At 37.1% G+C, this 12,694-nt stretch overlaps 1 protein-coding gene across 3 annotated transcripts in view; it reads left to right on the forward strand.

Annotated features, from left to right (window-relative positions):
- The window catches only part of ORC3 (origin recognition complex subunit 3), a 62,315-nt gene extending 49,795 nt beyond the window's left edge, over nt 1-12,520 (forward strand). Inside the window, exons 14-20 of one of the 3 annotated variants that reach the window (XM_049653994.1) lie at nt 1,330-1,463; nt 3,735-3,814; nt 4,964-5,064; nt 8,753-8,894; nt 10,657-10,773; nt 11,510-11,589; nt 12,131-12,520. In XM_049653994.1, coding sequence (XP_049509951.1) covers nt 1,330-1,463; nt 3,735-3,814; nt 4,964-5,064; nt 8,753-8,894; nt 10,657-10,773; nt 11,510-11,589; nt 12,131-12,236 — 760 coding nt within the window. In that variant the 3' untranslated portion in view covers nt 12,237-12,520. Of the gene's footprint in view, nt 1-1,329; nt 1,464-3,734; nt 3,815-4,963; nt 5,065-8,752; nt 8,895-10,656; nt 10,774-11,509; nt 11,590-12,123 lie in introns of all 3 variants that reach the window. The other 2 variants (XM_049653995.1, XM_049653996.1) reach the window with 2 other exon arrangements.
- Nucleotides 12,521-12,694: the final 174 nt, after the last annotated feature.

A 12,694-nucleotide genomic window follows, 5' to 3' on the forward strand; every position in this document is an offset into this window, starting at 1 on the left:
CAGACATTTTAAGTAATGTCAAATGTAATCAAGAATTAAATGTGTTGGTTTAATTTTCTTTGACCTCTAGCTGCCTTTCATTCACAGAAAAAGACTACTAATACTTCAGATAATTATTGTTATAGAAGGAGGAAGATCTTATACTTTTTCTAGGCAAAAGTTTACTTTTGTCCACTCCTACCAGTTTCTGTATTTATCGGTTGTATGACAATTCTTTATTTTTTGGTTGGGGTTTAAATTTAGTTGAAGTAACCAGCTTAATTGCTCAGTAGTCTTAGTCTACTTAGCTTTATATCTTTTTTCTGTCTTAGTAATGTTAGTATCTTTCCCAGATTTTTTATTATGAAAAATGTCAAACATAAGGTAGTTATCTTGCAGAATAGCCTATATTTTGGATTTGTCTGAGTCCTTCATGATTAATACAAGAACTTTTAATCATAGTAGTCTTCAGTTTTTAGGTCCATTTGCTGAAAATAATTTTTATACTTGTGTCATGGCACTTAATAATTACTAATATTGACCTAATTCCATTTCATTCTGTTACTGAATATGGTCTTAGTAGAGAGATCCTATAAGTAAGGGTTCTGAGAATGGGATCCTAATTTTTAGAAGATCTGTGTTCTGTTTCTAACAGATTTCTTCTGTGGCCTTGAATGCATTATACAACTATTCCACCTGTGCTATATAAAACACACAGAATTGCTTACCTTTTAAAAAAAATTAGTGGATTTAATGACTGATGTTTATAAAGTCCATAGAATATGTTAAAATATAGCTAAGATGGTAATAATTAGAGAAATGATTATGATATTTTTTTGGTCCTTTCAAATAAGCTTTCATTTAGTTTAAGTGTTGTATCTTCAGCAGACATTTCTGTCTCAGATCTGAAGCAAAGGGACACTAACCTTAAATGCCTACCTACTGTGTGGTAAGCATTGGGCTAGAGTCTTCAAATGCATCTCCTCATTTAATTTTTAAGCCTCCATCTAACCTGTGAAATATGTGAATTCTTATTTCCATTTTATAGACCGGGAAACCCAGGGTCAGAGTGGTTTGGTAACTTGCTGTGTACTACAAACCTAGTAAGTGCTGCAATCAGGCTGTGAGCCTGGAGCTTTGTACATTTGCAAGTTGAGCTTTATTATGAGAACTTTTCTAAATACTTCTGAAATGTCACATACATTGAGGAAAATCTCTCCCCCCAAATTTGGTAGCTACTAGTGAAGAATTTATACCATCTTTTTCTGACCAGAAACATTTAATATACAGAGTGTTAAATATATTAATTTTCCCATTACAGTATGTCTCCTGTCACTGATTATATTCTAGGATGTTGGCAAAGGATGAACTGATGACCATACTTCAGAAATGTTTCAAGGTTTTTAAGTCCTCTTCTGAAAAGCAGCTTGGGAGCACAGCAAAGAGAATAGAGGAGTTTCTGGCCCAGTTTCAGAGTCTTGATGGTGAGAATATAGCATCTTGCCAATTGTACTGGCTATGAAATTTAACTAAATAAAATAACATGGAAAACCCCATTTTCTGATGTTTGAGAGATAAAGAGATAAAGTAGTTCATGGGCAGTCAGCATACCAACCCTCAGAATATCATATCCTGACAATCACAAATAAGACAAGTGGTTCTCTTCCAGATTTGGTTTAAACAATGAAGATCATCAAATGGTCAGGAAAAAAAATTCTTTCCAGATGGACAGCTTAGAGGACTTACATTTACCTTAAAAAAAAAAAAAAAAAAAAAATCAAAAAGATTGGAGAGAGTAGCAGGGCATCATAATTAAGGACTCCTTTTAGATGTTTTTTCTTAAGCATTTCATCAAGTTCTTTTAGATTTCAAAAACACTGCATAAATCATTTGTAAGCCTGAAGAATTAATAGCTGTGAACCACTTTCACAAAAATGAGGCTCATTGGTATGCTGATTACCAAAATATGCATGAGGTTTGCTTTAATCTGATTTATAAAAGCTATAATCTTTCAGTCCTAAATGAACTGAGGCAGCCTGGCATTCCCATGTTGAAGTGTTGTAATTTCCTTGATTTTGCCTGACCGCCACACGGCCATTTATATTTGCTGAATGCTGCGATGCCTGATTGTGTATGAGTAGCCATGTTATGATGCAGCAGGACTTCTCTGTGTTTTCCAGGGGCACCATGGATTGATACTGATCATTAACTTTTCATGGGCTCTTCTCTTGCTCTCATTCTAGCACTAAAGTATGGTATTCTTGGTAAAACAAACAAAGAGTATGGACCCTTTATTTTCCCCTACTTAGGGAAATTTTACTTTGGGAGGTTGAGGGAAGGAGGCAGTGTGGTATGTAAGCACATAGATTGGACGTGGCATGATGAAAATACTTCACACTTGGAATGTCTGTCAATCCTTTCTACGTTTGGCAAGTGTTCCTTTGTCTTGAAAATCCTTTGGATTAAAGGAAACTGCTTTTGCTGAGATCCCTCCGTATCTGTCCACAGCTGCCATGCTAGGTCAGTGGAAGATAAAGAGAAAGTTTCCTTGGCTGGAGTGACATGAGCAGCCAGCACGAGGAAGTACAGTACTAAGAGGGTTCGCTTCAGGCTGTATGTAGGCATTGCTCTTTTGCACTGTAGCATGAGCTGAACCATTTTTCAAATCATATTTTAAAGGACTGGAGATTAGTGTAGAAATCATTGAGTTCAGTTACAAACAGACTGAAGCCCAGGAAGAGAATGTACTTCCTCCAGATCCCACAGCTAGCTAGTGCTAGCACCCAGGTTCCAGCTCCCCTCTCATAAGCCAGCTCATTGCTTTTGTTCATTCATTCATAATTTAAATGCCCCTTAACTGTGGTTATTGGGACAGTGAGGGGACACCCTTAAGGACATAAATAAGGTAAAAGACTTAATATATATAAGTAGGTAAATTACAATCTTTTAAAAAATTGGACTTAGTTTTTATTTTGTAAAATAAAACTTGATATTATAACAATTAACATAAGCTGGTGAAATAAATTGTGATATACTAAATAATAAAGGAATGCAGCTTTTTGAAATGGGAAGTTTGGAGATTAAGATGATTAACATTCTGAAGATAAAGAATTTTACGAGTTGAAGTAAAACCACTGTAAAGAAATATCTGTATTGTCTATTCTCAGAAGTGATACTCTGTTAATAATAAAGTAAAATTAACACCCCCCCCTTCCCAACACACACACACACACACACACACACACACACACACACACACATTAGACAAGTAGAGATATTTGACTATATGCTATCTCTGGTTCCTTAACTATGTTTTATAGTCTGGGTTTAAAATTACATTTGTAGGGTCACAGTGTCAGATCAGGTTTTCAAGGCTCTGCTACTTGCTAATGAAATGGCACAAAGAATTTATTAGATATTTAACCTTAAATTATATTTTTCTTGAATGAAGAATTATCCATAGCTAAGAAGAAATTTATTCTTTTAGAACAGTGCAGATTCTGCAGCCACATCCTCTTGTCTTAGATTTAGTCCAAATAAGCCATGTGAATGTGAAATTCCTAAAACCTGCCTTACATAGGAAGAGGGTTGTTTTAGAGCCTCATGCTCTCCAAAAGCACAACTACACCTTTCACCAGCTGCAGTTTTCTGTTCCCTTTGGTGCACTTTATTTCCCGTGGAGTTCTAGAAATATTTGTTCTTTTGACTGGAATGGATTTACCCTAGTTGCTGTATATTGGTTTTATATTAAAAAGCAGAAGCCAAAGAAGAAGAAGATACTTCAGGGCTACAGTCAAAGGGGCTTCAGAAGACAGACCTTTATCATCTTCAGAAGGTAAATTTTCCTTCCAACTGCATCTTGCAACACTCCTTTTTTTAGTGTGTGCTCTAGATTAGCTCTGCCTGTGTTTTTGTTTTTATTTTTCATCCACAATCAGGAACAAAGCAGATTTTGTAACACACTTATAAATTGAACATCCTGTTTATCTGATCCACTGCCATCCTCATTCTCTATTTACAAAGTCTGGAATTTACTAGCCAACATAGGTGGAAACTGTTCCTTCAGGCTTAGAATAGGAATTAACCAGCAGTAAGGAAAAAATGGGAACATTTGCTGCAAAAAGGTATCTGATTATTTATCTGATGCATTTGACTTTTTGTTTGATCAAGCAGAAATCCATAAGAACCTAACCCATTAATTTTAGGGACTTGACTTTTTAATGCATATTCAGTAGAGACCAGGAACTGAGCCACAGTACACCCAACATAATCTTTGTCAGTTAATTCTAACTTTAGGATCTTGGTTGTCAAAGTAAAGAACATTTCTTTGTATCATGATACCAAGTTATGATAAATGTAAACTTTCAATCAAAGCAAGGCAGAACACATTGAATTTATTCTCATGGCCAAAGTGTAAGGATTTTTTTCCTCCTACTTGTAAGTCCTTTTCTTTTTTAAGAAATTTTTTTTAAAGTTTATTTATTTATTTATTTAGGCGGGGGAGGGAGAGATTGAGCGCACATGCACAAGCTAGTCAAGGGTGCAGAGAGAGAGGGAGACACAGAATCTGAAGCAGGCTCCAGGCTCTGAGCTGTCAGCGCAGAGCCCGATGTGGAGCTCGAACCCATAAACCATGGGATCATGACCAGAGCCAAAGTCGGCTGCTTAATCGACTGAGCCACCCAGGCTCACCCCATATAAATCCTTTTCTTAAATGAACCAATGGGTTGTGGATTGTGAGCACTCTACCGTATAATAGCAATGAAGTGAACTGCTCTTTTTCTTTTTCCCTGAAATAAACTTGATATATATTTGAAGCAAAACACTTAGGAGGAGAGATTCTTTGCAGACCTTAAAAATAAAAAGTAAACGCAACCCTCATTGATCTTGCTTTTTCTGTGCACATTCTGTCTGTGGACCTAGAGCTCCCCTCTGAGTTTTCTGTTGCAGAATCACCAGAAAAAATATGTTCTTTCATCCATAGTCCTTATTGGAAATGAAGGAATTAAGAAGAACCAGTAAGAAGCAGACCAGATTTGAAGCACTCAGAGAAAAAGTTGTCAACTTCATTGACAGTCTGGTGAGGTGAGTCTGTTGCTCTTAAGAGCTAAAAATCAGGCTATTTTCCCAATAAGACTGGGGTGATAGCTGTCCATAGCCAATCCAGGGCACTTTCTCCTAGATTAGGCTTTATGCTTTTCAGGCCCCTTCATCTAGCTTAGAATTGTAATTTTGATTCATTTTCCATCCTTATTAAGATGTCTCATCAAAGGACTAGTTCATTCCTTTACTGCCAGTTCAGGAACACAGATTTAAATTTGATCTATCTAGTTCATTAGGCTGGGGTTGGAGGAGTGGGGTGTGAAAATAGAAAGCTGAGTGTTTTTTACCCTAACAACAGAATGTTTGCATTGCACTGTATCCTTGCTCTGCCTGTGCTGGGAGTATGATGGGTCTAGGCCAAGCCCAGAAGACACAGCCAGCTAGCCATAATGCCCTCTTTTATCCAGAGTAAGGCGCTTCTAATTCTAAAGAATACCAGTGCAACTTATTATCAGCACTAGATTCATGTTGAGAAATGTAATTTAGAAGTCCATTAGCCTATATTTTAAGATTATTTCTTTTTGGGAAACCCAGATCATTCTGATTCATAGATTTCCCAAAAGCCAATTTTATGTAGCTGTTTAGGATTTCCCACCTAAGCCGCCTTTCAGGCAATTGGGACATGCTATAAGGGAAAAAAAAAAAAAAAAAAAAAAAAGAGAGAGAGAGAAGTGTGAAAACGAAAATGATTTAATAGTTAAAAAATAGGAAAAAGCTGTTATTTATCATTGCTTATTCTGTATTTTAATGGCAGTTCAAACAGCAGGCTAGGCACTGAATATAATCAAGTGCCAAAAAGAACAGCTCAGTTACTGAAGGCAGAGTAGTTTTCTGATAAATGACCTGTCCTTCTTCAAAGTGAAAAGTTCCATTTTCCAGGACAGTGTGGGAGCCATCGTTGCTAATCATTAGGGAGAAATTACTAATGTCATGCAAGAGGTCCAAATGATCAACCAAGTGTGACAAAAGGTAGGTTAAAGTAAGAAATGTGTCATGTAAAAGTGATGCAATGCAACATCGAATTGACCTGCTGGCCGGAATTGACCTTTTAGAACTTTAGTTAACCTTGCCCTCCTGTTAACCTTGCACTACTGGGCTTTCCTGTTCTGTAGTTTTTGCCCCAAGTTTCTGGCTCCTTTCCTTTATCAACCTGTGGCCATTGTTATTGCTAAAAAATGTAGTGTATTTTAACATAATTGTAGGCTAAATGCCAGGTTCCTTTCTGAGTTCCTACAAATCCCAAATTGTAGGCTTTGAAATCAAACAGCTCTTCCTCTTTTGTGATCTTTGACCTAATTATGTCTGACTTTTTACCTTTCTGAGCGGTTACCGAAATAAAGTTGAGCATGATTGAATTGTGCTGTGTTGTGAAATCACAAAATTATCCATACTAGGATTTACTGTCTTTATCAAAATTGACTATCCCAGGCAGGAAGAGATTAGGATTGTAGCATGTTAGAACTAAAAGGGACCTGAGGAGTCATGTGGCACCTAAAGCCCAGAGTGAAGCTAGGACTTCTGGATGGTCACACAGTCCTAGTCTACTGACATCCATCAAAAGTCCCTCTCCATTTCTCCATACAGTCTCCAAGGAGACCACATCACAGATGTTTGAACAGAGTTTGGAGTCCTGGAGAAAAGATGTTTGTTAAAGATAAATATAAGCAATAGACTTTGAGAGACAGGGTTCTCAGTTTACCTTGAGCAGCTCTTGATGAAACTACTGAGAATTATAAGTACTACTTTCTGAGTTACTGTTTTCACCAGAATACAAACTTCAACTTTGTAGCCCTTGTTGACACTAAGTGGTCCTATCAGTTCCCACAAAACCACCTCTTTTGTTTGTGACCTCTGCTTCTCCCAGCAAATAAGCTGCAGAAGTATGCTTCTATGCTAATCTCCACATTTGCAGTTGGACAGAAATCCTGATGTACGATGATGTTTTGTCACTGTTGTTGTTCAACTAATGTAGCAGCCCAGTGTAAACAAAATACAGGCATATATTTTATTTTGCCTCTGATGGAGGTTCTTTGAGGGTATCCACATAGGCCTTTTGCCTTGGGAATTACCTGAATTTCTAAACATTAAATAAATGTAAAGATGTTAAAAAGGGAGAGGAGTAAAAATGAAAAATGTGAGATAATAGTTTTTTTCTGAAATTGACTCTGTCTGGTTGCCTTGTTTGATTTCCAGTCCTTACTTCATAGCAGGGACTTCCAACAGGGTCTTTTAATGACAGTCATTATAATGATTGGGGAGAGACAGCCTGAGGTTGGTGCAGGAAGAGCTGATTACAAACTGGGTAGCCAGCCAGCTGGGGAGGCAGTTGATGTTACAAAACCTATGCCAGAGGCTACAGCTAATTTAACCTTGAGTAAGAGGTTAGCAGTACTTAAGGTACAGAATGCTGATCCTTAGCGCCAATTCAAAATCCTAGACTTTGCCAGTGGGTTTTCTTCTGATGAACTCTGGGGAAGGAGCAGCATCTACAAGTGGAATGAGCAGGGGGCCAGGAGCTTTCTTAAGATGAGGAGAGGTGATATGCATGGTTAATACCTCCATGTCCTCTTTTCCTTAAAGCTACTGACCACACAGGTGGAGCAGGTGTAGAGGGATTTTGTCCCAAGAGGGGAGACAGCCAGGACACAGGGAAGAAGAGCGTAATTTCTCTGGTGGCGAGGCTGAGGCAGCTGCTTTTTCTACCTGCACTTGGTGAACTGACACAAATCTGTCATGTGGCTAAAATATTTAAAGCCCAGGGACAGGACTAAGTCCCCTGAATCTTTATGAAGGCATGTGAATGAACTACTTTAAACAAGTTAGTGACTTACTACTCTTACCCTTGCGTTGTGTTTGCCAAGGTTTCTCCCTTCCAATTTGCTACCCTCCAGGCCACTCAAGAGTGATGTCACTGTCAGGGCACAGGCAAGCTGATAGGCTCATTAGACATTGAAAGTGAACTTTTTAATGCTTTATTTCCTAAGTTCAAATTTCATTAAGATTGGTTTGTCATCTAGCTCATAAATAAGAGAAAAAACACAAGTTTCAGTGGTTTTTCTAATTGAAATTTTAGTGATGAACAGTTGGCTTGTTTTCTAATATTCTGAAGCTAAAATTTAGCCTTTTTTGTCTTCTAAAGTAAAATTTAATTCTAACATATAAAAACCTCCCACGTATCATTTCTATGAAACTTCAAAAAATTTTCCATGTTCCCAAAAGAATTTCCTAACTTCTTAAATCCAGGTCTGTCTGAGGCCTGTGTTGTAAACCCTGCCAGGAGTTACAGGTCTGCTGTGGTAAGGAGTGTAGCTATCTTGGTTTTCTCAACAATTACTTCAAGAAAGTATTCTTTAATACTGTAAGGTATCATAAAGCTTTTGAGCAGAAATGTAACTTAGGTACATTTGTTCCTAAAGGTTTAAATCAGAACTGAAATACAGTTTCTTAAACTCTAATGAGTCTGAAAGTTTTAAAAAATATTGTATGAAAAAGGTACAATTCTGAGTGAACCTGTACTATTATATTTGGCTTTTGTTTCATTTGTTTTTGGTTCTTGATTTTGCTTTTTAAGTAAGTTGCTCAGTCTTCCAGAGGACTGACAAAATGTTACACTGAAAATAAACCTGTGCTTATCTAAAAACAGATACCTACCTCCCTTTGGCTGTTTCAGAGAATACCTTCTGCCTCCAGAGACACAGCCTCTGCACGAGGTGATGTACTTCAGTGCCGCCCACACCCTGCGTGCGCACCTGAACGCTGCTCCCAGAATCGCCCTCCACACTGCACTCAACAATCCTTATTATTATCTCAAGGTAAAAAGCCTATTTGTTACTCTGAAAGTTTGATTCAGACCCCAGGCTTCATTTACCACAAAAATATTGTAAATTTGCAGTCCTAATAAATGGGGAGTTGGTAGCGCAGGATTATACCTCTTTTAGGTGTAAAAAAATTCTTTAGACTTTAGAGGGCATTTTCTAAGCCAGTGAATAATGCTGCCAACTTTCGATTGTGTGTAATTATCTTCCCCTTCATGTGGTAAAATGCCAGATCACAGGCATGAAGACACCAGAGTATAATGCTACTACTCTTGTGAAAATAAATGTTTCCTACAGACATAACATCAGATCATGGATCAAACAGTATTTAAAAGATCCAGATGGTTTGTTTCTGATATAAGAAATAAATAGTTTGGGATTTTCAATCAAAGAAAGATCTACACCGAGAGAGTATCTCAAGAGCTGAGTATAGAGGATGGCCAATAATCTGGCAGGGATGAAACTCCTAAAATCCAGACATATTTGCTAGCTCCAAGAAGCTTTTCTTGGGGCACCTGGGTGGCACAGTTGGTTGAGCATCTGACTCTTGACATCTGCTGAGATCACGATGTCACAGTTTGTGGGATCAAGCCCTGCGTCGGGCTCTGCACTGACAGCACGGAGCCTGCTTGGGATTCTCTCTCTCTCTCTCTCTCTCTCTCTCTCTCTCTCTCTGCTGCTCCCCTGCACAAACACACGCTCTCTCACAAAAAAATAAAAAAAAAAAAAAAAAAGCTGTTTTTTAAACAGAGTTCAGTACAGTTCAGAGTTTTAAAAACTTCAGATGAAGCCATCATTTTAAACATTTCAGTAAGTTTATGTATACATGAAATAATCTGTTGACAGTTTGCGAATACATTCATTTGTTTTGAACTCAGCTAAACACCTAGAAATCTTGGCCCAAAAGATATTTAAGAAATGATTTCATAAAAATCTATGAAGAATGTTCCACTTTACTGGTTTTCTATCCCAAAATGGCACTCAAGCTAGCATGCTAAGCATTACAAGAGAATACTGAGTAGGAAGATAGAAATCAGTGGTTTTCAATGATGGTGGTAGTGGGGAGCTTGAATATTTCATATTTAAAGCACAAAATATTTTTACTATATAAAACACAAATTAAAATTTCTCTTCAGTGGTAGGTCACAGTAGAGATCTGGTATGATTTTAAGAGTCTTTGGGGAGGATATATATTATAAACTCCATGTGTATGTATGTGTGAGAGATTGTCTCAGTAAGAACTATAGATTTCAAACAAGTTAAAAAAGATGGTTTTTGTAGGAGTTAGGATCTGCAGTGTTTGACAGCTTTTTGAGAAGTAACTTACAACTCTGGTAGTGGTATGTTGGTATTAATAGAGAATAATTATTGCTATAATTACAAGTGTTAGAAGTGGCATTTTATTGAAAATCCCAAGAAAGTCCATAAACTTTTTATGGAAAATAGAAATGCATTAGGGTCTCTGAAAATAATAATGTATGATTAAAATTGAAAAATTAATAATTGGATTAAAATGAAAAATACACTTGTTTTCTGATCCTGATTATTCTTCCAGTGACTAGGAGGTAAGGGGATGATGATGAAGACCTAATCCAAAACAAGAGCTAAGTAACTGTTAGTAAATGCAGCTCACTAAATAAAGGAAACCAAAGACTTCCATGTACTGGCTTACTGAATTTAGTTTGAGGGTTCATTAATGGCTGCTTGTGTTCCTAATCATTTCTAAAAGGCAGACATCTTAGTTTACTGTTGTTTTTAGAATGAAGCACTGAAAAGTGAAGAAGGCTGCATTCCAAATGTCGCCCCGGACATCTGCATAGCATATAAACTGCACCTCGAGTGTAGCAGGCTAATCAACCTTGTGGACTGGTCAGAGGTAGGTCAGGGGGAAAAGAGCAAGCTGTATATTTGCCTCGCCATCCGTGACCATTCTCCTGGGGTTTTAATACTTTTGGTACTTTGGAACTCATCTTTCATTTTTTTAATGCCCTGTTCTTTTGTTTGGAAAGCGTAAATCCCCTCATATTGCAAAATCTCCTCCAGATAAGCAGGTCATTCAAGGGTCCCACTCCAAGTCCTGTGCACTCTGATTCCACACCTCAACCAAGTGAATTTTGTGAGTGTGCCAGGTCAAAATAAGTATGTGACCTACCCCTACAGTTAACAGTAAGCAGGAGCTAAACAGTTTAGGTTGGTTCTGTTATTCCACAGAAGTGTATTATTAACTAGTGTTTCCCTTATCACATAAAACAAAAAAAATATTGGAATAGCTATACAACAGATGTAGCAATCAGGAAGTACAAGGAATGCTTGGCAAGGCAACCGACGACTGTTGTTACTAAGATAAATAACTTCTTTCCATCCTCAGAAGAGCATTACAAAGTTAACTCTGTCAGAGGCCCTATTTAACAGATGTCACCATTTAAAAATATGCATGATTGGCACCTTCTAAGAAGATTAGTTTTAAGAATCTGAAATTTGGTGCAATATTTCAAAAATGTGCCAGCTATCAGCAGCAGTACTTGACCTGGCTTCATACAGTCATCAAATGCAATAAAAGATACTTGGCAGTGATAGAGATTTTTATTTTCTTCTGTCTTGTCTCTCAAAAGGCTTTTGCAACAGTTGTGACAGCTGCTGAAAAAATGGATGCAAATTCTATAACCTCAGAAGAAAGGAATGAAATTATCCAGTATCCTTTTTTAAAAAACCAGTTCTACAATGTCCAGGTTTACATGGCGTATAAGCCTATAGTTTCTCCAGACTTATTTTAGAGATTTATAAAGATGTGCCCCAGACAACATTATTACTTGTTAATATTAACCATACCATCCCAGAATAACTTGTTTCTAAACACTTATTCCAAGTTTAAAATGAGACCAAATCCCAAACTTGTATCAAGGTCATACTCCCGAATTTAGCAAAAATGTCCCATAACTGTCAATGTAATTATGTTTTTCTAAGGTGATCGATGATGTACTATTAGAAGTTGAAGGGGAAGCAATTTTCAGACTGTAAGAAAAATTAGAATTAGGTAAGCTTTAAGCACTTTACCATTCATGTCTTGTCGACAGTGGATTCTAATTACATTTGATGTTTTCCAGTAAGGATTACGGTTTAATTTAGGAATAGATATTTGAACTTTACTTCAGTTTAACAACTGATGTTTTAACATTGAGATTTTAACCTTTTTGTCAAAAAATATGGCAAATTTCCTTAGCCGCAGCCTCCAGTGCTCGATTTATTAGAGCTGTTTCCGAACTAGAACTTTTAGGATTTATAAAACCTACCAAACAGAAGACTGACCATGTGGCAAGGCTAACATGGGGAGGCTGCTAGAAAGCAAAAAGGACACCAGTCATATTTATAAACCACCATGAGACTGTTGGCGAGAAATGTATAATCCTTGTGTGATGCTTCACCACAAATAGACTGCTCACCCCAAACAGGAATATATCAAAATACCTTTGGAGTACTTTAGAATCCAACAAATGATATGCTTACATTTTAACTAAAACCTCTCGCACATTATCACTGCAGTTTTCAGTCATTTCTAAATTATAAATGTTCTTGAGCACACATAGTTTATAAATATAATAAATTCCTTTATCCAGGAGTATAAATTCTTTGCAGTTTGTTTAATAGTACTCATTACTGCTCCCTCAGTTTCTTGAACTGGCATTCCTCCCTTTAGTAAATTGTGTAGTAAGTAAAATGAATATTCTACAGGTTTATTTCTCCTAGTGACTAGAGGTTCTAAAACTGCCTCTGCTGCCCCATTTCCTTTAGTCTGAAAA

Source organism: Panthera uncia (genome assembly GCF_023721935.1).
Source record: "Panthera uncia isolate 11264 chromosome B2 unlocalized genomic scaffold, Puncia_PCG_1.0 HiC_scaffold_24, whole genome shotgun sequence".
Classification (NCBI taxonomy): domain Eukaryota; kingdom Metazoa; phylum Chordata; class Mammalia; order Carnivora; family Felidae; genus Panthera; species Panthera uncia.